Source organism: Uranotaenia lowii, chromosome 3 (assembly GCF_029784155.1).
Source record: "Uranotaenia lowii strain MFRU-FL chromosome 3, ASM2978415v1, whole genome shotgun sequence".
Taxonomy (NCBI): Eukaryota; Metazoa; Arthropoda; class Insecta; order Diptera; family Culicidae; genus Uranotaenia; species Uranotaenia lowii.
In genome coordinates this window covers 3,130,881-3,156,794 of record NC_073693.1, presented here as the reverse complement: position 1 = coordinate 3,156,794, position 25,914 = coordinate 3,130,881, and the positions used below count along the sequence as shown (strand labels likewise).

At 36.6% G+C, this 25,914-nt stretch overlaps 2 protein-coding genes across 2 annotated transcripts in view; one reads left to right on the top strand and one right to left on the bottom strand.

Moving 5' to 3' along the window:
* Positions 1-25,914, bottom strand: part of LOC129750522 (uncharacterized) — a 41,459-nt gene that overhangs the window by 12,354 nt on the left and 3,191 nt on the right. The gene's annotated exons all lie outside the window — the stretch shown is intronic.
* On the top strand, positions 434-25,914 carry LOC129756046 (carbohydrate sulfotransferase 11). Its single transcript, XM_055752800.1, has 5 exons — positions 434-1,089; positions 10,985-11,774; positions 23,903-24,167; positions 24,236-24,633; positions 24,697-25,914. Exons 2-5 carry the CDS (start codon positions 11,640-11,642, stop codon positions 25,078-25,080), a joined length of 1,182 nt encoding a protein of 393 aa, XP_055608775.1. The 5' UTR covers positions 434-1,089; positions 10,985-11,639; the 3' UTR covers positions 25,081-25,914.

The window sequence follows — 25,914 nt, the reverse complement described above, 5'->3', positions numbered from 1 at the left end:
AATTTCCCCTTAATGTTTACCCAAGACGCTCTCGAGTTTTCCGCAGCACTTTTCACGTGCTGCTCACGTTTCTCTAAAAGCCGCTCTTTTTCGTGTCTTTCGTTTTCCGTCAACATTTGATTGTTTTGCATTTCCCCATCCTTCTACTAGAGAGTTTGGTTTGGTACATATTTCACCCTTCACTATGGCGCATCCGAATCCTATTCTCTCTCACTTATCGCTCACCAAACAAAAACTTAGTATTGCTTCTTGGCGTCCTTTCAATTGTCGGCTCTGTGGTTTCCCACCATAGCTCAAACAAACGAGCGAGCAAATGCAAACATTCTGTCTGAGTCTGAGCGTGTAGGAAAATTCGATTTTCTCACCCAATCCAAGCAAGCCACCCACCGACTGACTGTGTACTTCATGTGCACGTTGTTATCTCCCATCGCGATTCGACCGACACAATCGGACGGAACTACTCTACAGGGCTACTACGTTTACATTCGGCAGTTCAATTCGGAACTTTGAGCGGTCTACTACGTTTCCGGTAGTGTGTTCGCGAGTCTGACCGATTGACAGAGAAAAACAAAAAAGAAACACACTCAAAAGCGCATTCAGAACCGTGCTCTCGCCTACTTTGTGTCTGGTTTGGTGTTTTTCAAGATCCTGATTAGTTATTTTCTCTAGTTTTCCCATAATTGTTAAGTGTATTCCAATTGTTTCACAAAATTCGTGCTCACGTTTATTGTGAAGGAAAAATCCGTACCGTTGTGACATTTTCCGGCTTGCGTTGAGGATTTTTCGTGCTTTTCGTCAACCCGTTTGGTACTGCGGTTGGGGAAAGAAATACTGAACCTAATGTACCATTGGTAATAGTCTCTGTTGTGATGATCTATTTTTAATGCGGATGGGTTTATTTTTCATGAACAACGCAAACGAAAGCAAATCAAGTGACATCTCATCACCATTGGGACACTTCAAGAGAAATAATTTTTGCTTACGCTAACTCAGCTGGTTGGAAAAATTTGACTTCACCAATGGAAAAACCCCGATGAAAAATCAATCGTCGGTCGTCAGCCAAAATCCTGAAGCAGAATATTTCGCAAGGTATGCATTGAGAGTCGAAAAACTAAAGTTGAAAAAAAAAATGAAAACTTTGCAACCACTTCGGAAAGGAATATACATACATAAATATCCCAACTCGCGTGGTACCAAAAAGGAACAAAAATTGCTAGCGGAGGACGAAACAAAAGAGGACCAGGCTCTATGGTACCGTAGACATTGGAAAAACTTTTCCCAATCTACACAAAAATGGGAAGGAAAACACTAAATAAATAACGCTGGCTGGGTGGTTGACGAAAGGGTGCCCGGAAGTGAATCGGTTTGGTTAAGAGTTGGATGGAGAAGGATGAAAGAGAGTGCGAAAAACTGTGTATTGCGGAAAATTAAACGCTTTTCTGCTTTGGAAGTGGTAGATGAGATGAGAGCGAGTGGCAAACGAGCCTTCAGCATTGTTTTCGCTGTGGGCTACCATGAGGTTTTCTAAATTTGATTGACAAACTAATTTTTACACTCTACTGTTTACTAAACCTTATTTATATGCTTTTTTTAATACTTAGGAAGTAGAATTGAAAACATTTCTAACTTTTTTTAATGCCTCATAAATTTTAAATTTTGGAAACCCATTCAAAATTCAAAAATTCTGTAAAATTTTTTAATTTTTCAAAATTTTGTTGTCTGGACACAGATTCATTGATGAAAATTTGCTAAAAATTCTGTGAAATTACAGTTTTATCTGTGATTTCGGCAATCTTGATCCGGAATCGAGGAAGAGGTTTGCGGTCGATGACAATTTAATTTATTGGTGAGATCCAACCATAATTTACTGTTTAAACTTAACATATTTCAAAATATCAAAAGTTTTAGTTCAAATTTTCAAGTCATGTACATGCATATGCATATAAATATGAGGTGTTTGGAAGGGAACTCCACACTTTATTCCAAAAACTTTTGCAGTATTAATCACATTGGCCTGGTCGTAGTAATATCTGCAATGCAGTTCATAATGTGACGGATATTATGTTGGAAAAAAACTAAGGCCGAACGTCCTTTGTTTTCCAGGATGCTTACATGTTTTAGCAATGTTGGAATAGAAGAAGAAGAAAAAGAAGAAGAAAAAGAAGAAAATAAATGTTCAAGTCTAACTAAGCCATATATCAGGGTAGAATAGAACTATCATTTTCCTTGGCCAATTTGATCATTTTTTCCAATTTATATTGTGTAAATTTTCTTTCTTTAAAATGCTTAATTTTTTTTCCTGAAAATACCGTGATAACAGAGTCGATAAGTTTATTCTGCTTTTTTTAACTCGACAAAATCGTTTTTATTAAAATCGTCTGAATCTTCAATTCCAATCAGTTTAGCCTTGTTTGTTATATTCGACAGAATATTTTTAACCGAATACTTTTTAAGTATTAGCTGTAAAACACTGTGTTTTTCTTTGTTAGAACATCTTACGAACACTTCATTCGAGACCTTCGAAACACGTTTTTTTTTTGGACTAAATATTGAAATAGACTTCCCAAGTAACATTTCAAGTTTTATTGCAGGCTACAAGACCAAGTTTAGGTTTCATAGGAGGCTTAAAGAGTCTTACAAAACAATCGGTGTTACTTGGGTTGTGAAATAAGTCACATCTTTCTTCAAACCAAATGTGAACCATTTGAACGTATATAAGACACCATAAACTCGATTTTGAGAATGAGGGAAACATTTATTTTTCACTAGGACGGCCCTAAAATAATTTAAAAAAATTAAACAAATAACATAAATGGCATAAATGAGACAGAAGTTAAGAAATGTCGAAAATAACAAGCTAATGTAAGTTTGAAATTTTTGTTTTTTATTTATTTCTTGATAACTTATTTGGAATTTTGGCTACTTTTTAACTTTTTTGTAACTCGTCATTTTTGTCATGATATTAGTTTTTATCATTTTCGTCTTTTTGTCATGTTAAAGGTAGGCAAATAGAAATTCGCTGCAGCATTTTATACTTTTCGACAGAAAAATGAGCACTTTTTTATAAGATTTGTAATCATCTATGATAAAAATTCGTGCCGGAACAAAAAAAAATCAACAAAGCTATTGTTTCATAGATGAGACATGCTCGGTTTGGTGAAACTTCCAATGCAAAACTCTCTCAAAGACTAAAAAAAGTTTTAAGAATGATCATTCTAATAGAACAAAATTTGACACCTGCTCACTGGTCGGTGATTTAATCAGATCAATTTGATATTTGAGCGCTGTTTTTGTGTTTTTCTTCTGTTTTCCACCCCTGGGTCGTGTTGAATCATTTGTGTCATTTTGTCATTCAAGTCTTTTTCCATATTTGTTTGATACTGGAGGTAGCCCGTTTATTTCTGTATTTTTCGGGGTTTTAAATTATTTTAAGGGACCACCCTATTGGACCAACAAGTTTTAGATACCTCTAAAGGTTAAAATGTGCTCTAAATATTCCATATAAATTCACTGGAGTTCCGAAAAGCGTTCGAGCTCCATGGAGTCGATTTTCGACCAACAATTTTGACCATCAGATCTCCCAAAAAAGGCTTTCGGCCCACAGTCTCCCATCGATCTCGAATCTCCCGCCGACGAAAGAAGAAGGTCGCTCAATCCAGCGCCAGTCGGCACGACTCAACGTCTCCGATTTCCCGAAACTAATGTCTGCTCATTCAATGCTCGTACATACCCGAACGAGTGTACTTCAACAAACACTCCATTCAATTACCTCTCATCGAAATTTGACAAGGTATCCTATTATTTGACACAGTTTGAGTGAGTCGTATTTTTCTCTTCTCGCCTGTCTGTAAGTATCAAATATTCAGTTGCTGTAGGTTACTACATATATTTGATTATTGACAGACAACTGGATGGGTTTAGCATTTTAAAAGTAGACAGTTCATAAATTGCAAAATTTAACTGAAATAAGATGAACAAGGGGAAGTGTTGAACTAAATAAAAAAAAGCTTAGTTCTGAATAAAAAATACAAACCCGTGCAGAACAAGATATTTAAAAAAAGATAGTTATTTATGTTTAAGACATAAGCTTTGTTTGGGGTTAAATATTTACAAAAAAAACTTATAAATACTCAAACATGAATATTCAAAACTATAAATCAGATTTGAAATTCTAACAACAACGTAACAGTAACTAACTCAAAAATCAGATCTTTTTTCAGAAACTAAATAATTTATGCTCTACTCCTATAAAGTGTTGTTGATTTTGACACTAAAGATACAAAAGAAAGTAGGTTCAACTGGTTCAACTGTACAAAATAAATATAAAATATAGAATATAGAAGATTCACAGTTACTTTCAGCCAAATGACATACTGTCTGCGACTTTACGGTGTCTGGCTTAACTTTTTTGGCAACCTTAGACAACAACGGCCTACTGTGAGCATGGATTTTCCTCAAAGCGAAGTAAAATCAATATAGGGTTAGTTGCCCTACTTTGGACCCTTTAAGCGGTGGTTTTTAAATAATCACGCTTTTCTCATAAACAAACGGGAGCTTTCTATCTTTAAAGAAATTTATTTATAGTTCATTATCTTATCTACAAGTTTCAATGAGAATTTTCAACATAGGTTTCGCCTTTATTGAAAGATTTGCATAGATATTGATGATCAAAATTTCCATCTTTGAACCTACTGTTCCTATTATGGTACTGTACTGGTACCTTCAATTGGACCTATATCTAAAATTCTTATAAAATATAGGATTTTTCGAAAATAAATTAACAAATTCATTAAAAGTGTAATCTTTAATTAAATATTACCATGAAAAATATTACAGCTTTTTAACGACTAAAAAAACTTACATTTCTGTCATGAATATTTTAAACACTTTTACTCCCCGTCAGCTCTATTAGCAGAAAAATAGCTCAATTTTATATATATCTACTAACTTATAGTTTATTTGCGTAAAGCTAACAAAAATGTAAGATATGTTCAATATTGGTTCTGAATTATGCCCCAATTAAAAATTCGAACTTTTGTTGATTTGTTTGGTATTTACACAAAGTTTTTGTAATGTTAGGTCTAAAAATGGAACATCAAAGTCAAAGTCTCCTATATTTGGACCCTTTACCAATTTTCCGGGTTTTCCATTGATTTTCATTTATTTTAGGAAAAATAGGTAATCTGGTTCATATTCTCCATAGTGAAAGTAATAACCCTTTAAATATTGGCTTGGACACTGAAAAAACCTGATTTTTCCTTATTTCATCTCATTTCTCAAAACGCACCCCACTAATTGAGCTGTCTAATTTACCACTGAACAGAAGGCACATTTTTAAAAACGTTGAAAATTTTATGAGAAAGACTTTTTATGGCAAAAAGTGGCATGGAAGGATTCAGGAAGAATAAGAGTTCATTGTGCACATAGCAGCATCTTTATCCTTTGCAAGCAAAATGAACTATTTACAATTTTCGGCATTTTAGGACTAAAGTAGGCTCTAGGACCAAAGTAGGAGCACTCACCCTACCATCATGCATATAAGCCGTTGTCATGAATGGAAACCACCTACTACATGTAGGTAGCACGTTTCTAGCAAGTCAACAAAACACACCTTTGATTGTCGCGTCATGAAGGTGGAAATGCAAGAAAAAACTAACTAACCATCAGGCTTTTTTTTTTTTTTATTAGTTGTTAACCCAGGTGGTAAATCCAATTTACGGATTGCATTCCAAGGCACGGCGAGCCACCGCGTCCCCCCAGTTTGCTACTCTGGGTCCATGGGTGCAATTGGACGACTCATGATACAATGCTAAGGAACACTGTACCCCCTACGCCATAAAGTCCACCTGGGGCCACTGACCTTTGTTCCCACCTCGAACTGTTTGACACACTTTGCTTCAATAGTGGGAGGTCATTTCGCGCTAGTGCGCTCCAAGGCAATACTCGTTTCCGAATCCTCTGTCAGCATAACCTCATTCTAACACAACTCGATGCGCGACCCCTCCTCTGACGAGTTAGGACCCGACATCTCATCGTGTGAATGAGGTCCCCACACAGCGCAACTACTAACTTTGTGAATCCAGTCCAAGATCCAGAAACACAAAGCGAGTTGTCGACGACACTTTCTCTGTTCAAACACGCGGGTAGGGGGGGTAAGCCCCCTAGGCCACGTGTAGGACTCAGACTCCTCCGAACTCACAAATAGTGTTGACTTAAGTCACCACTCAGCGCAACTACCCGATCTTCAAGTCGGGCGCTTGACCACCCGAAGCGCAGATCGGGCTATAGAACGCCCTCATCAGGTCACACTCGCGTTTCGGGCGCATCAATTCCCGAAACGCGTGTCGAACCCTGACACCTCCGGCAGAATGTGCCTCTCGGACACTGACGTGTAAACACGTCCCTAAGTGATCGGCCCACCATTGGCCACCACTTTGCGCATCTACTCATTTTGCGAATCGGGTCTATACCCACCGAAGCGCAAAACGAGTTGGCGATCGCTCTCCCTCCGGTCACGTCCGCATATCAGGGCCATGACCCCCCGAAAGCGTGTTGGACCATCACGCACACACCCAAGTACTGGTACCTAAGTACCCGGGTGCACCACTTCTTCCGCGCGGGTTTGGCAGACCCGTCGACAGCCTCTAGTGGATTTGGTGTAGTTCTCTTGGCCGTACATCTGCAATACGCCGGACTTGCAGACACGTTTCCACTCTGCACCACGGGGAGGTGGAACTACGTCGCAGAGCCTCAGGCTTAATACTCTCAATCCGTCATGGTCTTTCCTCGATACCTGTGGGGACCATCCAGTAGAGGAAAACTGTCTAGTGAGAACTGAGTAGAATTTTTGAAATAAATATCTTTTCAAAAAGACCTAACACTTTTTTTTGTTCTTTTTTTTGCAAAATATCTTGAATCAATCAACGTTCTTATTTTTCAAGTGAATGAAAGTTAAATATTAGGGAAAGCGCTAACAGTCAGGGGGATGTATTTCTGTCCTTTCGGCTTCCCATAGTCGCGGAAAAATTTCCTGATGCCGCTGAATGAAAAACATGAATGGACGGTGCTGCGGGGAACACATATGCTATGAATGAAAGAAGCCGAGACGGCCGAAAACGCGGAAAAGCGAGTTGAAGCAACAAGGAACAAAAAAAACGGCTGACGAAACGGAACCGAAGATTCTGCTATAATGGATTTTCGATCGTTTTCCACACATTTTTCGCGAACCATTTTCATCTGTCCTGTAATCGGTGAAAAAGGAGAAAAGCTACGATGGTAGATTAATGAACGTGTTCTGTTGTATTACAATATATTGGCCAGGCAGTTTACGGCATTGAGACATGTGAGATACGATGATATTTTTTAAGGGATTCACGTTTAGAATGTTCGTTACAGACACGTGTAAAGAGTGGATTTTTTTTCTCTTTTAAATAGCTTATTCTGACAATAAATGACTTTATAAAAATGAACACACGCATATAGGACCTCAGTGAAACTTCATGTTTCTCCGAATGTGATGCCGTGCCCGATACTCGATCTCATGACCTCTTGCTTAGAAGAGTGAAACGCTATCCTCGGCAGCAGACTTCAACTTGGGAGCAACCCTCGTTTTACCTTCATCTTTAAAATTCGTTTTAAATGTTTAACTGCATCTACACGTCCTTAACAGTTTCGTGCTCGTGATTCAATTTTTACGAAAATCGTCCTAAATTTTTTTTCCAGTTTTGCCCATTTTAAGCTGATTTTGTATGGAGGCCTTCCTTCTGAATAAATTGTCAAAATTGAAAAAAAAAATATATAAAACGACCAAACTGACATAAATGACAAAAATGACTAAAATGACATAAATGACAAAAATGACAAAAATGACAAAAATGACAAAAATGACAAAAATGACAAAAATGACAAAAGTGACAAAAATAACAAAAATGATAAAAATGACAAAAATGACAAAAATGACAAACATGACAAATTGACAAAATTGTCAAAAAAAAATAAAATGACCAAAATGACAAAAATGACAAAAATAACTAAAATGACAAAAATGCTAAAAATGACAAAAATGACAAAAAATTACAAAAATGACAAAAATGACAAAAATTACAAAAATGACAATAACGACAAAAATGACTAAAATTACATAAATGACAAAAATGACAAAAATGACATAAATGACAAAAAATGACAAAAATGACAAAAATGCTAAAAATGACAAAAATGACAAAAATTCCAAAAATAACACTTTCTGTCATTTTTAATTTTTGTCTTTTTTGTCATTTTTGTCTTTTTTGTTATTTTTGTCATTTTACTCATTTTACTCATTTTTGTCATTTTTGTCATTTTTGTCATTTTTGTCATTTTTGTCATTTTTGTCATTTTTGACATTTTTGTCATTTTTGTCATTTTTGTCATTTTTGTCATTTTTGTCATTTTTGTCATTTTTGTCATTTTTGTCATTTTTGTCATTTTTGTCATTTTTGTCATTTTTGTCATTTTTGTCATTTTTGTCATTTTTGTCATTTTTGTCATTTTTGTCATTTTTGTCATTTTTGTCATTTTTGTCATTTTTGTCATTTTTGTCATTTTTGTCATTTTTGTCATTTTTGTCATTTTTGTCATTTTTGTCATTTTTGTCATTTTTGTCATTTTTGTCATTTTTGTCATTTTTGTCATTTTTGTCATTTTTTTCATTTTTTTCATTTTTGTCATTTTTGTCATTTTTGTCATTTTTGTCATTTTTGTCATTTTTGTCATTTTTGTCATTTTTGTCATTTTTGTCATTTTTGTCATTTTTGTCATTTTTGTCATTTTTGTCATTTTTGTCATTTTTGTCATTTTTGTCATTTTTGTCATTTTTGTCATTTTTGTCATTTTTGTCATTTTTGCAATTTTTGTCATTTTTGTCATTTTTGTCATTTTTGTCATTTTTGTCATTTTTGTCATTTTTGTCATTTTTGTCATTTTTGTCATTTTTGTCATTTTTGTCATTTTTGTCATTTTTGTCATTTTTGTCATTTTTGTCATTTTTGTCATTTTTGTCATTTTTGTCATTTTTGTCATTTTTGTCATTTTTGTCATTTTTGTCATTTTTGTCATTTTTGTCATTTTTGTCATTTTTGTCATTTTTGTCATTTTTGTCATTTTTGTCATTTTTGTCATTTTTGTCATTTTTGTCATTTTTGTCATTATTGTTATTGTTAACGAATAAAGATTTATACCCTCTTGAACCTAATTAGAATGTGATTTCAACAGCCATCGGAAAGATACTTTTCTGGAAAAGTTTTGAGCTGAGCGATGTGTAAACGTGTCACGCGACTTGACAAATGACATCGGCACGCTGATGATGATGATGAAAATGAGAATGTTGATGACGCCATAACTTTTCCGGTCACTGAAAAGTCGTAAAACGGCGGCACTCCTGCCCTGCCCACATCGTAACTGCATAACATGGTTTGTTGGCTTTTGGCCATCTTTTGAAAAGAATGATGTTTTTGGTTATTTATGAGTTTTTTTCGGTCGTGTTTTTGATGAGTCAGTTTTATGCACTAAAAATTCACTGTCCTCCGAGTCGTGATCGCGAATTCTATCGAGAATCCGGAATGTTTTTGTTGCCACGGATTAAACTATCGGTTGGTTTTAGAAGCTGAGTGTGTAGGAGGAGAAATGAGTAAGAAGAGGAAGAAAAGGATAGAAAGAAAAATGAAAAGTAGATTGTCAGATATAGAAGAAGGAAGTAGATAGTCAGAAGAGTTGAGAAGAAAACTGCTTTACTAAAAATCAACGTGGTTCAGCCGGAGTTTATATTCCTCGTAAATTATAACATTTTAGTTAAGTTTGAAGTGATGAATTGCATTTGAAAACGATTTGTTTTCAACAGTTACAGCAACTGGAAAAAATCGTAAGTAACAAAACTCGGTTTCGTTGTGAAATTCGCCTAAATATTTTCCGATTCTAGGTTAGATTTCGTTGGCAATATCGCATAGTGAAATTACTTAAAATTGTAATCACAGAAGCAATTGTAAGTCACAAGTTTATGAAAAATCTATTGCCCATTTGATAAATATTCTTGCCTTTGCTAACATAAACACAACCACGTTGATGTTTCAAGTTTGATTGTTGTGCGCCAAGAATTTATATTCTAGCCACTGATAATTGTGAGTATTATTTCTTTCAAAATCCCAAAATGTGTCCTAATCCAAAAATTAAATATTATCTACAGTTTTGTAGCCATAAATAAACCAATATCGCTGACGGAACGGTGGTGTATTTTTTCGCGGCAACAACAGTTTTGCTTCGCTCTTCCTCCCGCGCACATCCACATGATATGCTAATGAGGTTCAAATTAGCGTCCTATTATTTTTGCATTGCGTGAAAGCGGTGATGGAGGTATTATTACACTGTATAGACAATGTCAAGCCATCCGTAGTAAATGGCTTAAATTTCGAATCAAAGTTGTTAACCAACCGGCCATGGTAGAACAATCGGGAATTTTCTAGATAATGCACTCCCAACATGAATTTAATTAAAAATACTTTCCATTCTAACATTCCAATCCAATGGTTCAAATAGTACAAAGGCAGATTTAGAGATAATAATGAAAATTTCACTTATATCAGCATTGAACATTCTGCTTGGATTCAATGTAATTTTAATCCTGGTGTCATCTGGAAGCTTTTCTTTTCTTATTGTTTATGAGGGCCTCTTGTTCTATTACTCATAATAAGATATGCTGAAAGGACTGACTCATAAAACAAGAAAAAAGTTCAAAAGAATTTTTCTGTTTTCTTTTCTCAAAAATGCAAGCATAAAAAAGAGTATCTTTTCCTATCCAGATTTGTCAATGAGCTTCTCAATTGATGTTTAACAACAGTCAACAGAATAATGCAAACTAGAGCTCATCGGCAGTGTGCAAAGTACACATTCACAAGTAGCAGACGCTGATTCGCAAATTCTCATCAAACACACACTTTCCATTTAATTTCAGTTCCGGAGCTCGTTCAACAGTTGGGCCAGCCTAAGTACAACAAAACAGCACAATAGGTCGACAATTGGATCACACACAGATTCCGTCGTCGGACAGCGCCAAAAAGCTAGAGAGCGGCAGGGCGGACGACCGGTGTGAAGTTATTTGCAATCTGGCCGTAAATGGCGATGATGATGATGATGATGACGATCATGACGATGTTCCACAAGTGCCAATAGATTGACTTGACCTAAGTCGCGCTTCACGAGAACCTAACAGATCGGCCAGACAACAGGCTTAGTTCGAACCAGAAAGCTCAACGATAAAATACCTTCCAGGCGGCAGGTTCTCCAATATCGTCGGAGAGCTCCTGCAGGAACGACCGAAAAAAGGCATCCAGTCGTCGGCCAGTTGAAACCAATTAGTTTGTGAATTTATCGCCGATTTTAATGTGCAATTGCTGTGATTTGATTTAAGTTGTACCGCAATACCACAAGCAAATCGTATTTAAAAAAAAGTTATTACCGTGAGAGCAATACAAATAAAGCACAAAGTCTCGAGTCGGTTTATTAGTCGAATAAATCAAAATTAGTCTCTTCTGAAAAGAGCAGTAAACTAAATGGGTAATTTGCCAGGACCAGCTATCCAGAGGTAATTTCCGGTGGTCTTCGCATCGATGAAAGCACTCAATAGGACCAAATGTCGCATCGTTAGGCGCTTGTTTTTGTTTTTCGCCACCCTTTCGATTATACCATTTACGGTGCTCTATCTGGTGACTTCGGATCATCTGTACCGATTTCGGGCTTATAACGTAAGTATCACATTTTTATTTTTTTTCATTCCTTCTTCCACTGATATAATGGTGCCCAAAACACACATTTTCACGCCTAATCAATAGGAAATTAGCAATAATTCTATCAACGGCTATCTAAGAATGTCACCGCCTACTCATATCAACCACCCGTCGTTTTTCAATCGAAAACCATAATCTATAAATGGACTACTAAAAATGTCACCGCCTGCTGCTCAATTTGTCCCATTGTTTGCCGATCCTAATCAATGAATGATACATTCTTTTTTTCTTGCTATCGATATGATGATACAATCGATTACCCACTGTGAGTCAGGAATAATGATTGGATCTATCATATTACACGGCCTTATAAGAGGAAGATTCTCCGGGGAATCATCGATCTCGAATTGATGTCTCTGATGATGAACAAATATTATAACTGTGAGTCTATTGTGTCGAATTAGTATGATATGTTTGAACTAACGACTTCAGAAGTCATCTGGACATTCAATTTACATCCAAACTTATCTGCACAGTTCATAAAATTGAAAACAAAATGTGAAATCTGAATCTTAGTTTCGAACGACATACGTCCTGACGAGAGTTTTATAAAAAAAACCAAGAATCTAAGTAATGAAATCTCTTGTATTGGGTTTATGACCTAAAAATTGAACAATAATGAAAAAACGTAGAAGTTCAAATTTGAAAACAAATATCATTTTGGAGAAATTTTGACGATTTTATCCGCGACGACCAATAATTGTTTTCAAATTTTTAATTGGAATTTTGATAGCTCATTATTTGAACTTTGTCTGCAGAACGTGGAAGTTATCTGACTCTAAAACATTGATGAATCTCTTAAAGCAAAAAAGTAACAACTCATTTCAAACTTACACATACACCGGCAAATGTTCGAAACGGCTTACAGATATTTAAAATTAACACTAAGCTAAAACAAATTGGTCTTATTTCCAGCTTTGAAACTTTTTTAATACTAAATTTTAGTGCTTTTAGAAATGGGACACTTTCTTTTGTTGATAGCTAATTTACTAGTAATCGGACATTCATAATTTCGACAGCATTTTGCAGCCTGTTTTTCAAAATTTAAAATTTACGCGTTTTTGAGATCTTATCGATGCAGAAGATAAAGAAAAAATAATTTTGCACAGTTTCCTTCAAAATCCGTCATTATCAAATTGATAGCACAAAACTGTTAATTATTCAAAGAATTGGGTACTGTATGTGAGTGGTTGAAAAGTATGGAAACACTGTCAAAAATGTTCACAAAGTGGAAATCAAGCATTGGAGTGAAGCATATGATCGGCAACTACGGAAAAGGGTCATAAGGGAAGTCAAATCTTATACCAGAATTTCTAATTTTGATCTAAATTCAAATTTTAGATCGCTGAAATGTCAGAAAAAAAAAATTCCGATAAGCTGAGAGTGTTGCCTAGTTATGAGTCAACACCTCAAACAAAAAGTTTTTGCTAGTTCCAGAGCTCGTAAGTTGTATAGCCTGTACCGAGGCTATGAGATAGATGATTTTTGATGGACGACAAAACTTATGAAAACTGTTAGCCCCGTAATTGTTCAAGCGAATGGGAACGTAGAGCTGCAGGTTCTGGTTTCGTAATCCTCGGGGTCGTTCGCTGAGAGGTATGGCCTCCGACAGTTCGGGACAGTCGATTCTGGATGTTAAGAGGACCGCGTCCGCTACAACTAGAGCACGTGTAGCATTTCGGCGTACTTGAAGCCTATGAGACGGCAGCTTGGTAAACTAAACGGATCTTGCCAGTTTAGATGTCGTAGAGCGTACCGCAAGAAACGCCGCTGGATAGCATCGATTCTTTCAGCTCCATTCTGGTAGAAAAGGCACCAAACAGCTGAAGTGTACTCGAGAATAGAACGAACTATGCAACAATAAAGACTTTTCAGACAATATACTTCTGTGAAATCTTTGGCCATACGGAACAAGAATCCAAGGCTTCGAGAAGCTTTGTCGAGTACATAGTTCGTGTGAGTCTTGAACTCCAGCCGTCGGTCGAGAATAACGCCCAGATCGTTGATATGGTCATCCCGGATGATGGTTTGGTCTCCGAGGATGTACTCTGCATGAAGAGGATGCCGCTTACGGATAAACGATATTACCGAGCACTTACTGCGGTTCAAGGGCAAGCAATTGACATAGCACCAGCGAGCAAAAGCGGTGAATTGCTGTTGCAGGAAGTTGATGTCGTCTTGGCCGTTTATGGTGTGAAAAAGTTTCAGGTCATCGGCATATGCGAGCTTTGTGCCACCGAGGAGCGAGAGTACATCATTAAAATAGATCACGAAAATGATCGGTCCCAAATGACTTCCTTGAGGCACTTCTGAGGAGGCAATGAACTGCCTAGAAAAGGATTCACCAGTACGAACGGATAACTTTCGTCCCATTAAGTAGCTCCGGAACGAATCCAGTATGGAACCACAGAAGCCTATATTTTCGAACTTTACGATTGCAATATCGTGGTTCACCTTATCGAACGCAGCAGCGAGCTGTGTAAATGGCGTCTGTTTGAGTTTTCTTGGCAAAGCTGACCTGCGCGAACGATGTGAAACTCAGTAGATTTGTAGTCGTGGATCGTTTAGGCATGAACCTGTGCTGATCGTTGGAGTAGTTGCTCATATCTCTCTGATCTCCCTTTTTGTGGACAGGAAACATGTGAGCTTCTTTCCACAATGAGGGAAAGATTCCGCAGTCCAGCGAAGATTTAAAGACGTGCATGATAGGTGTCAGCAGAGATGGCATAAAACGCTTCAAAAAAGTAGTTGGTATACCGTCCGGGCCCGGAGAAGATGATTTTTCTAGCTTATCCGTCGCTTTGAGAATGGCTGCATCGTCGACCAGAATACCATTCAAAGATTACACTATAGGGGTGATATATTTCCGACAGCCCTAGCCAGTTGCTCAAGAAAATTTCCCCAGTTATGAAAATACTAGAAAATTTCTCGGCAAAAAGTTCACAAATTGTTGGATCAAAATTCGCTGTGTCGCTGTCAAGAAACATGTAAGACGAAAGCCCTCGTTCTTTCCATTGATTTTTTACGTGCTTCTAAAAAGATTTCGGACTGGTCTTGAAACTCCTTTGTAACCGGTTTAGATAATTTAAGTAGCTACGCTTACTGACTTTTTTATAAGCAGAGTTAAGTTCGCGATATTCTTTCTTAGTGTAAAGGGATTTGTGCTTATTGTAGTTTCGGAGTACACGTTTCTTGGCCGTCTCCAGTCGCCGCAGTTCTTTAGTGACCCAGGGAGCCCGTAGATTTGTAGCCACCCTACGTTTCGGAACATGGCGATCAGTAATGTAGTTTAGAATGTACGAAAATGTCTCAGCAGCTGCGTTTGGACCGAGCTCAACTTTCCATTTGATGGACTCAAGAACAAGAGATATAGCTTCAAAATCCACGTTCTTGAAATCTTTATAGAAGGACGCCATTTTCTTCACGGGAGCGTATATCCTTGCGGCATCGAGAGAGACCACTAAGGCTGGATGATGTGGAACAGCTTTGACAAGGGGAGCGGGAGCTAAGTCAATCGTCGGAATCCAGAAACCTTCGTTAACGAAACAGAGGTCGAGCATACGTCCGTTTTCATCCTCGATATTATTTATCTGACGTAAAGTCGCTGTACTCAGAGCGTCTAAGTATACGCTAGAAGATGCCGAGAACGAAGAACGCATAGGATCTGTAAACAGAAAGCCACTTCGAGAGGAGCACCATTTTAGGCCGGCCGTGTTGAAGACGCCAATGACGAGTATGTCATCCTCAGGAGAACAAAAAGAGCTTACTTTAGACAGGCAACGCGAAAAGGACTCTGCTAAAACCAGGTCGCCAGAACGATCAGGGGGCACGTACACTACGCATAGATAGAGTTTCCGATTACCGAAATTAATGCGGGTCCAATCTGACTAAAGAGGGTACGGTCATTAAGCCATGTTTCGGCAAAGGCAATGATATCGTAGCAGGAGCACGAAGTAGCAAGCAGATAATCGATCAGGCAGGAATAGACATTACCTGAGTTCTTATGCTGATAGAGTAGTCCGATTGAGATGCAGTACCGGAACGAAGATCGCTGGAAAGGCAGATTTCATCAAGTGGAGAAGAACTGTCTATGACATCATACTTGCCTGATAGCGCAAGCTCTTCAGCTCAACCCCTTTGCCACAGACAAACTCAGGGCCGGGACGACTGTTGACGCTGGCTGGAAACAGCTCGACTGAGTCGAAGAGCTTCGGGGTCTCCGTGGTTCCTAGTTCGTTGCGTCCCGGTGCTGGATGCCCAGTAGAAAACGCCGGATTTCCGAGGTCAGGAATGTTTGGCTGGATGCATCTGTCGGGAAGCGGAAACTGACTACGCGAAAAATATGTCTTGTCGTAACAGTCGTAACCAACGAACTCAGGGCCAGGACGACTGATGACGCAGGTAGTGTTAATCTTTTGCAGGAGAACGGAGTGTAGAGGCGAAGGATGAATCACGAGCTCGCGCTACTCTACGGCGAACCCAGTATCCAGAAGGTGGTAAAGGCTGGCCGGATTCGACGGTAAAGAAAATATTGAATAAGAACTGTTTGTTTTCACGTTCTCCAACATGTAGAATCGTTTTTCTATCTTCTGATTTTTAAAACTGTTGAACAGTAAATAGTAACTCGATAGGATTCGTTAGATTTCAAATAAGTTTTTGAAAACTTAAAAAATCTTCGATAAATACCCACGTGTTTCTAAGATTATTGAGACTTCAAACATGTGATATGTGCCTTGCATACCTACTAATAGAAATGACATTGCGGGATTATTTTTTGCACCGAAATAATAACATCATACTTACGTGCCGCGGTAGCAGAAAACTTCATCTCATTTGCTTTTGAAGAGTCCACTTGATTTAAAAGCACGTAATTGAGCATGATTATGATATAAAAATCCGCGGCAGCAGCCGCCTACTATTACTTGAACTGACGACTAGCAGCCAGGCACTTTGAATGCACGTTGGCTCAACCTACTTGATCATAATGGGATTTCTACTATATCTGTGTACACGGGTGTTGTATAGCGAAATCCCAGCGGTTTTCTATTGCAGCTAACAAAAGCCGGCTACGATTGAGTAGGGAAAAATACGTATAGATACATGTGCGAAATTTAACTGCATCACTGCACAGGCCAAGCAGGCGCTGATGCTGCTGATATCTTCTTCTCGGTGCATTCCGGATCAGAAGCTGCAAGGAGGAGAGGGAATGTCACTTCGTATCCTTGACACCTTTTGAACACGGTTCATTTAGCAGCCTGCTTGCTTGAGTGTCTTTGGAGGAGCAAAATGTGTAGAAAGCAGCATGGGCACTTAAGCTTTTGTCTATCTATTTTTCTTCAGATTGTGACTGGATCGCCGGAAGAAAAAGGGATTTGTGATTTTCATTTTTTTTTTTTGACAAAAAATCGAAACAAATTGAATTTTTTTAAAGTAAAAATTCTGAAAGTATGACATTCATTGGAATCTAATTTATTTCAAATCATGTACCTAGGTATCTACGACCAAAACAGGGAAAAAACAATACGACACGACATGGATTAACCTAATTACACTGCTAGGAGCAGCTGCAGTTGTCAACAAACAACCTTGCCATTAAAAGGTGGTTGATTAAGGCACCTTCATCAAATATTCAGCTTCATCAACTTTTCCAGTGTTTTTCAAAAATAGGTCAACTCATAGCTTAAAAAAATGTCATGATAAAGTTCGAATACATTTTGTTAATATCTTGTACCAAATTCATACTTTGAATTTTTCGGACTTCGTATCAAACTTTTCTGGGACACAGGTATTTCATTCGAAATAATAATAGAATAACACCACCCACGTACAGATTGATGATTTGAAAAAGCTTCGATCAAATTTGGATATGAATTTAAAAAAAAATGCTATCAAAATTGAAGTTCTCCGAAATGCATCGTGCCAACCGGCTGGAAGAAAAAAAATCGATATAATGCCGAGAAAAAATTCAATCAACTGACATGAGAACCTAACGACATGAGAACCTAACGACAATGCAGTCTCCACGGTATGTTACAGTTGGCGGAAATAAAAAAAAACCACCCAACCTACAACCATTTCCACGTTCAGAGGTTTCCGGTTCAAGCGGAAATAGTCTCTCGTTTCGTGTATGTATTTTTCCTTTACTTATTTGGGACGTTATTCCAATCCAATTCCGCCAAACCGGAACGGACAACACACGTTCGAATATTGAGTTTTCCTGGAAATTTGCCAAATTATCATTTGCCGGTTTGCTCACGTTTGATATTATTCAACCATAGGGTAGGGCTATCCAAATTTCAACAGCTTACGTAAAGATACCCAATGAATCGAGCTTTGGAGGAAGAAAATTTAAAAAAAAATGTTATCTGCCTAAAACTTATGAATTTCTTTCAAAATATAAAAAATATTCATGGAAAAAAACAGTTTTTTTAAGTCCACGCAGTTATCAGATGTAGTGCTGAGATTTACGCATTTGGTTGTTTTTGGAATCAATCAGTTCTTTAAATTAGATGTAAGTAATGCTAATACCCAACGTGATTTTAACACAGGGAGATGTTTGCTTCAACCTTACAATTTGTGATGGGTTGTATCAGATTTATTCTAAAATTTCTCTGAAACATAATTCAGATGTTTACAAACTGAGATTTTTTCTGCAAACTTTTTGGTATTTCGCGTTTTGGTATAGCAATTATCACATTTTTAAAGGTATATTTTGATCGCTATTATTTTTGCGCATTTTAACCCAGAATATCAATGAACGTACAGTACCGTTCATAATTGTATAGAAATTGGAAGCACGCACACTGTCACTTCGACTTTGAATTTCCATAACTTTTTACTCTGAAGGAATTTTTTGAACAAACTTTTTGCGTTAGATAGATCAATTATCACACTATTATATCACAAAATTTGAGCTTTCTGGAGTTTGTGTGGCCTGAGATACAGTAATTCTACGAAAATCGGACTTTTCTCATTCAAACTGCAATATCTGAGAAACTACGCTACATTTTTTATTGAAATTTTGCACAGTGATTGTTGAAATATAAAGCTAGCATATCTGAGGTTTTTGAAAAGTTCTATCGATGAGATCAAAAGTTACGTGAGGTGCAATATTTCAGGCATGGATCTAGAAATGCGATTTCTATAGAATTTTGGACGAATGTTTCCATAGGAAAATCATATTCTCTGTTTAACAACCAGTAAATCTATTTCAACAAAAAAAATCAAAACAATACCGCGAGATTCTGATTTCAAAACATAAATGGATCATTTATTCCATTTTTTCTTTTCTTCATTGCTTGTGCCAGACATTTTTTGTCTGATTGGTGGAGGAAAGGATACTTGTTCTCATGAATCGTCCAAAATTCTATAGAAATCGCATTTCTAGGTTCATGCCTGAAATATTGCACCTCGCGTAACTGTTGATCTCATCGATAGAACTTTTCGAAAACTTCAGACATGCTAGCTTTATATTGCAACAATCACTGTGCAAAATTTCAATAAAAAATGTAGCGTAGTTTCAGAGATATTGCAGTTTGAATGAAAAAAGTCCAAAAAGTTCGATTTTCGTAGAATTACTGTTTCTCAGGCCACAAGAACACCAGAAAGCTCAAAATTTGTGATATAACAGTGTGATAGTTGATCTATCTAACGCAAAAAATTTGATCAAAAAATATCATCAGAGTAAAAAGTTATGGAAGTTTAAAGTCGAAGTGACAGTGCGCGTGCTTCCAATTTCTATACAATTATGAACGGTACTGTATATGAAAATACCTTTAAATTATACCAGTAGACTGAGTAAGTTTGGGATCCTTTTTGATTTTCTCCAACCTTGGGGTCTAAAAAGGTTCGTTTTGGTCAAAAACTCATCCATGATTTATTGCTTGTGGAACTCGTTCAGCTAATGGTTTGTGCCAATTTATAATTTTTTAAAGAATACTTTCCGCTGAACAATTTTGGATTGAAGGCCATAATTTCGTATTTTAGGCTGGAACAAATATCAAATTCTACTTTTATCATCCCCCCTCCCCTTCCTTCAATTTTTCCAAAAATCCCCAAGGGGGAACAAATAAAGTTCAAGGTATTTTATTAAAAAAAACAAATTCTTGTATGCAAATATATAGCATGCAAGCTTTGGTCCAAATTGTTCCAATTTATTGAAAATTTGGATTATTTTTTATTAAGTTGTTCAAGGAAAATTTCCTTTAAAGAATTTTTAAATTGGCACAAAAATCTTTAGCTGGATCGGTTCCACAGAGGAAACAAAAATGATGTTGATTTTGCCGAACAAAATATTCAATTTTCCCATACAAATATAACAGTTGAAATTTATTCATCCAAAAGTTACTTAAAAATTTTGCAAAATATCATGCATGAGTTTTGTACCAAAACAAAGCCTTTAAGGACCCCAGGGCTTGAGAAATTCAAAATGTCCCCTAATCAACTCAGTCTATTCTACCAGCCTTCTGATAAAATGAATGAACTACTTTGAAACTTCGGTAAAGTTTGAGACTTTTTTTCTAAAAAATTAGTTATATTATTTAAAAAAAAATTGCAACTATAGAGCTGAGCTTAACTTAGGGGCCTTTCAAATAATACATAATGCAAATTTCGAGCATTTTCAACCAACCACTCCACGTAACAAATTCTCATTAGATTTTCTTTTCAAAATGCACAAACCGTAACAACCTGTTATACCCCTGTCTTCCTCCTTCTAAACGCGTTACGTAATATTTGAATGGTCCCTTATTTGGGAATGCTGGATCCAAATCTGCATTACATTTTTTTTTCAAACAGCTCTAGTTTATGAAATTCAGAGATCAACTTAAAAAGAAAATAATCTATTCAATTTTTTTTAAATATTTTAAACAACACTTCAAAATATAACTTATTCTCTACCCGTTCGATGAAATATGGGAATTTTGTAGTGAAATAAAAGTATTATGAATGTAGTGAAAATGGGCAATTCGAATAAAATAAAACAACCATACATTTTCTGGGGATGAATAGCGCGAAAGCGTTTAAATCCTAGGAAAAAGAATTTAAAAAAAACCATACATTTTCAATTTTATCGATTGACACAAAAACTGACATATGCAAAATTTGAGCACAATAGAACTTGATCCAGGGTGCCTCAAAAATTCGGTCTTTTCTACAAAACATCACGCAAAGAGAAAGCACATGTACTCGGAAAAAATCGAGAAAAAAAACTGATGTGTAAGGAAAGGACTTAAAGATGCATAAAATGCCAAGATTGAGTGTTACTTTGAAAATAAATTTACTTGGAATTTTTGGGATTTAAAAAAATTAAATAAACATTTTTACAGCTATGACCGTACATTATAAAATGATCGCATGGAAGTTGAAAAAACAGCATTTACACACCAAGGTGGAGGCAATCTACATACATAAATTCATTCCTAAATTCTTCCTAAAGCGGCGAAAACTACAAATAGTGGGCATTATCCGACACCTTATTTGTACCGTGATTTTTTCAGTTGAAGCTCGCGCGGAAGACAAACATGGCGAACTTTCTATAATATCCGATTTAAACTGACTTCAGACGACATTTTATACGATCTTTTTACTATGCAGTTGGAATTGCGATTCGCAACAACATTGTAAACAACATTTCTGATACGATTTCATGTTTGCTGATTCTGAATGTTTCCAAGACATTACAAATATATTTTCCCCATTACCCATGACACAAATTACCAGAATGGAAAAATCGAAAAAGTTATAAATAGATATAAATTAAAGTGTTTCACATGTTAAGTTTAGAGCGAGTTGTTATTTATTTTACTAGTCAATTATACTATCCTTAAACATTCTATAATTCTATATGAATACACTGCCCCTACTAACAGTCCCATATGCAAAAACAAGCAAGCAAGAAAATCAGCTTTTTCTGTTTTGGAATATATTTTTTAATTATGACCATTACTTTCAGCATAAACAAAAATCGTTTGATGGAATGTGTTCTAGCTTGTCATAATAAATCGTAAGACCTGAAATTTTAGAAATTGGGCCATCGGTAACGTCGGGAGCACCATTTTATTCGTTATGGGACTGTTATGCGAGCATATTTGAGACCTTTTTAAAATCTACCCATACAGAATATGTTTTGCTAACCAAGCTACTTTTTAAAACTTAAATTTGATCATTTTTGAACTTCTAAATGCAGTTATCAGAAAAAGAAACACACTTTTGGAAAAATATCGTGAATTCTACATTGTAGGTTGTAAGTTGTAAGTGATATTCCACATATGGGACTGTTATGCGGGTATATTTCATATGGGACAACCACAAGTTGATATTTTTTTCAAAATTTCTAGAACAAAATCTCTTTTTTTATTGTTTTATATTGAAGCCCTATGTTCAAAATGACGAACTGTCAGGTTAGATGAAAAATGACGAAAATTCATATGTTGACTGTTATGCGAGTAGGGGCAGTACACCGGTGTACTAAAAACAACTAAATATTAAAAAAAACGAATTTTCGGCAAATTTTTTTTGCCAAAATATAGGTTTTATTTTGACAGTTTGCATTTTAGAATTTTTGAAAAAAATGAATTTTGCAATAGATTAGATTTTAAAGACAATCAACGAAATGTAAATGGTAGGTATTTGAAATTCGATGATGAGATCGGAAATCGGAAACGTCCTCCGGTAATATTTACGGCGAGGAATAACTTGAGCTCATCTATTCAATTTTTAGAAATTTCTGAACCATTATTTCCTTCAAACTGAAGCTAAGCTATCCATTTATTTTGGTGTTTTTCTTATTGTAGGTATGTTTTTTCGTTCAATTAATTATTTTTTATTTTTGATTTTTTTTTCCAAAATTAGAGATGATAAACAAAATCTGCCGAAAAATTTAAATCCAGAACGTTAAATTTACAGTTTTTATAAAGCAAGCGCAGAAAAAATTTCCTGTGTAACTTAATCTTCCACATTTCATTTTAAGAGTTTTTGGAAGAAATGATGCACAACCTCAAAAATCCAGCATCTCCTCATGAGAACTAAGATTATGCTACAAGTTATGATTCGATATTGTGAATGTGAGTAACATATAGTATTACAAAAAAGTAAGGAAAAGCTAGATATTATTCCTTGTTTTCCTTAACCTTCCAAAGCCGTTCGCTAAATATCCGTTTCGGGGGAATTTGAGTTGTAATTTGATTTCGTTCTCCTGGCTGTAAATGTTAACCGATTTTGATGATATTATATTCATTGTGTAGGTAATTTATTCTAATTACTCAACATTTCAAAATAAAGTCGATATGTATTACCAGGTTTTCAGAAACTGGTTCAGAAAGTTAAAAGTCCGAAAAATCAATTTTATTTTTAAAATACTCATAACTTCTGACAGCTTTTCTGTATTTAATTATTTCATTGATGTTTGAAATTGTCGAGAATCCATCTATCCGACAATGTATAGATATGTTGGGGTCCAATGAAAGTTTTTACCGCTATGACAGATCTTCCGGTAGAAAAAAGTCTTACTTTAAAAAAACGACATCCAGTTTTGGCTTTGCTTAGCTGTATTTCATTTCTCAATGAACCGATTTTAAAAACTCAAATTTTAGTTTTTTGGCGTTGATTTGATCATTATTTTCATAGAACATACTTGGTCTGTCAAAATTACCAGTTCATCAGTATATTGGAATGATGATAAAGATGTTTGAAATGTGCGCTTCGGGTCATATTGACCCGAACGGCTTTGGAGGGTTAACAAAGCTCTGATGAAATTTTGGGGCTCATCATCATTTTAAAAAAATTCCTCTAAGTTATAGATTATAGAATGGTTATTTTGAAATTAGTATAAATATAAAGATCTTCCTTGACTTGGCTTTGAATTCTCTCGAATAGCATAGACAGTGTTGGGGGCATATCAAATCGGTAGGATAAAATAGCATTTATTTACACCCAAAAATATATTTTTTAAATTCTTTGCCCTCCTTTTTATAAAGCAATATGCAACAGTTTCGGTATAAAAAAAACGTTAAAAATTGTAATTTCTTGATTCATAATTTCTTGATCACATAATATCTTAATCCTTCATTCTCCTCCCCTCGCAACAGTACGGCAATGGGACAGGGTCGCACCATCAGCTGCAGTTCCAGCACGTGCACCATCCACCCCCGAAAGCGCACCACAATGGCGCGGCACAGTCATCGTTCCGGAAGTTTCCGATGTTCGACCAGCAGCAGAGGCTGGAGTCGGTTAAAAACGGCACTTCCGCCGGTCAGCAGTATCTGATCGACATGGAATACATGCGGCACCGGATGGAAAACCGAGTCGGACGACTCAACGAAAAATGTTCCGAATATCGGTTGAACGAGCAGAGTTAGTGAACCCGTTTTGGTTTTGTCGTGATTGTTTTGGGAGTTCTAATCGTATTCTTTTTTTATTAGGATCAAATAACGGCCCCAAAGCGTGGGAATATCTCATCAACCGGGACTACCATCTGGTGTGGTGCAACGTGTTCAAGGCGGCCTCAACCTCGTGGATGTACAACTTCAACCTGCTGGCCGGTTACAGTCCAGAGTTCCTCAAGAAAACCAAAGATGTGCCGCTGCAGTTGGCTCGGCAAAAGTATCCTCGCCCTTCGGTGGAAGCCCTCCGGGAGGCCATCAATGGGTCTATCTCATTTATCATAGTACGACATCCGTTTGAGCGGCTCGTCAGTGCCTACAAAGACAAGATTCAGTACGCTCTGCCCAATTCGCACCACCAGAAGCTGGGCGTTCGAATTGTGCAAAAGTACCGAAAGACCCCCGTCAAGAATCCTGAAGGGGGGCGAAGGGGACAGGTAAGTTCTAAATTTTATTAAAATCCAGTTGTACTTTTGACATATATCTTCCATTCTTTCCAGTCCTGGTACCCGACGTTTGCCGAATTTGTCAATTACCTGCTGGACGAGGTTCATCACCCGCACACCGAAATCGACATGCACTGGGTTCCGGTGACCAATTTCTGCACCCCGTGTTTCTTCCACTACGATGTGATAGCCAAATTCGAGACGCTCGATGAGGACCAAAATTATTTGATTGCGGTTGCCCAGCTGGGGGCGATCATCAAGGCCCAGTGGCGCAATGCCGGAAAAGGGGCCCACACAAATGACGTGGTGATGAAGCTGTTCTCCGAGCTCAGCAACGACCAAGTCAGGCAGCTGTACGAGTATTATCGGTACGATTTCGAGCTTTTTGGCTACGGGCTTGACGAATACTGGAAGGGACGAGGAGTTGCACTGAATTGAAGAACATTCCCTCCTCCCTCACCCATTCCCAATTTCGATTCGCGTCAAATTAAACTATAATCAACCAAGAATATTAGTGAGAGATCTAGTAGCTGATATAAAAAAAAGACGCTAGAGATATGAAATTTTAAGAAATAGCTGTTTTAAGCTTCAACTTACAATAATTTAGAAGACAAATCTACATATGGTGGCGAACATCAAATGTTCCGCTTATTCCTAGTGTGGGTCGGACAAAACTCAGTCCAATAGCGACCCATTTCCTTTTCGCTAGTGAAAAAAGACATATTTTTCATAGGGAGATTAAATTAAATCAAAGAATGAACAGATCAATTTTAGACGTCCACTAGTAAGTAGGGAATTAGAACATTCAATTCAATACGAGAATAAGCTGAGAAATCAAATCTAAAAGACAATTTATCCGTTTTCTCTTTCTATGTAGAATTAAGCTTCCACAGTCGATTTCCTGATCTTCTCTAGTGTCAGAGGCTACCATATTCAAACAGCTACCTAATTAGTGAAGGCAGATTTAGCCAGATTTCAATTCGACAAAAAATATTTAAACGACACCAGATGTTTTGATAGAAGCAATAGTTTGAGCCTTGTTTCCAAAAGTTAAACATACTGATAGCAAAGGTTTTTCTCCTGAATTAATCAACACCAAAACGAGAAAAAAAAGCATACCATATTTCTTCGTTAGAAAGTGCATTTTAAAACAATTTAAATAAACAATTCCAAGTTATTGTAAATCAGAAAAAGGAAAACAACTAATTCAAAACAAAAACCCCTTATAATAATGAAAATCGAAAACGAGCATGTTTATTGAATAAATTTTTT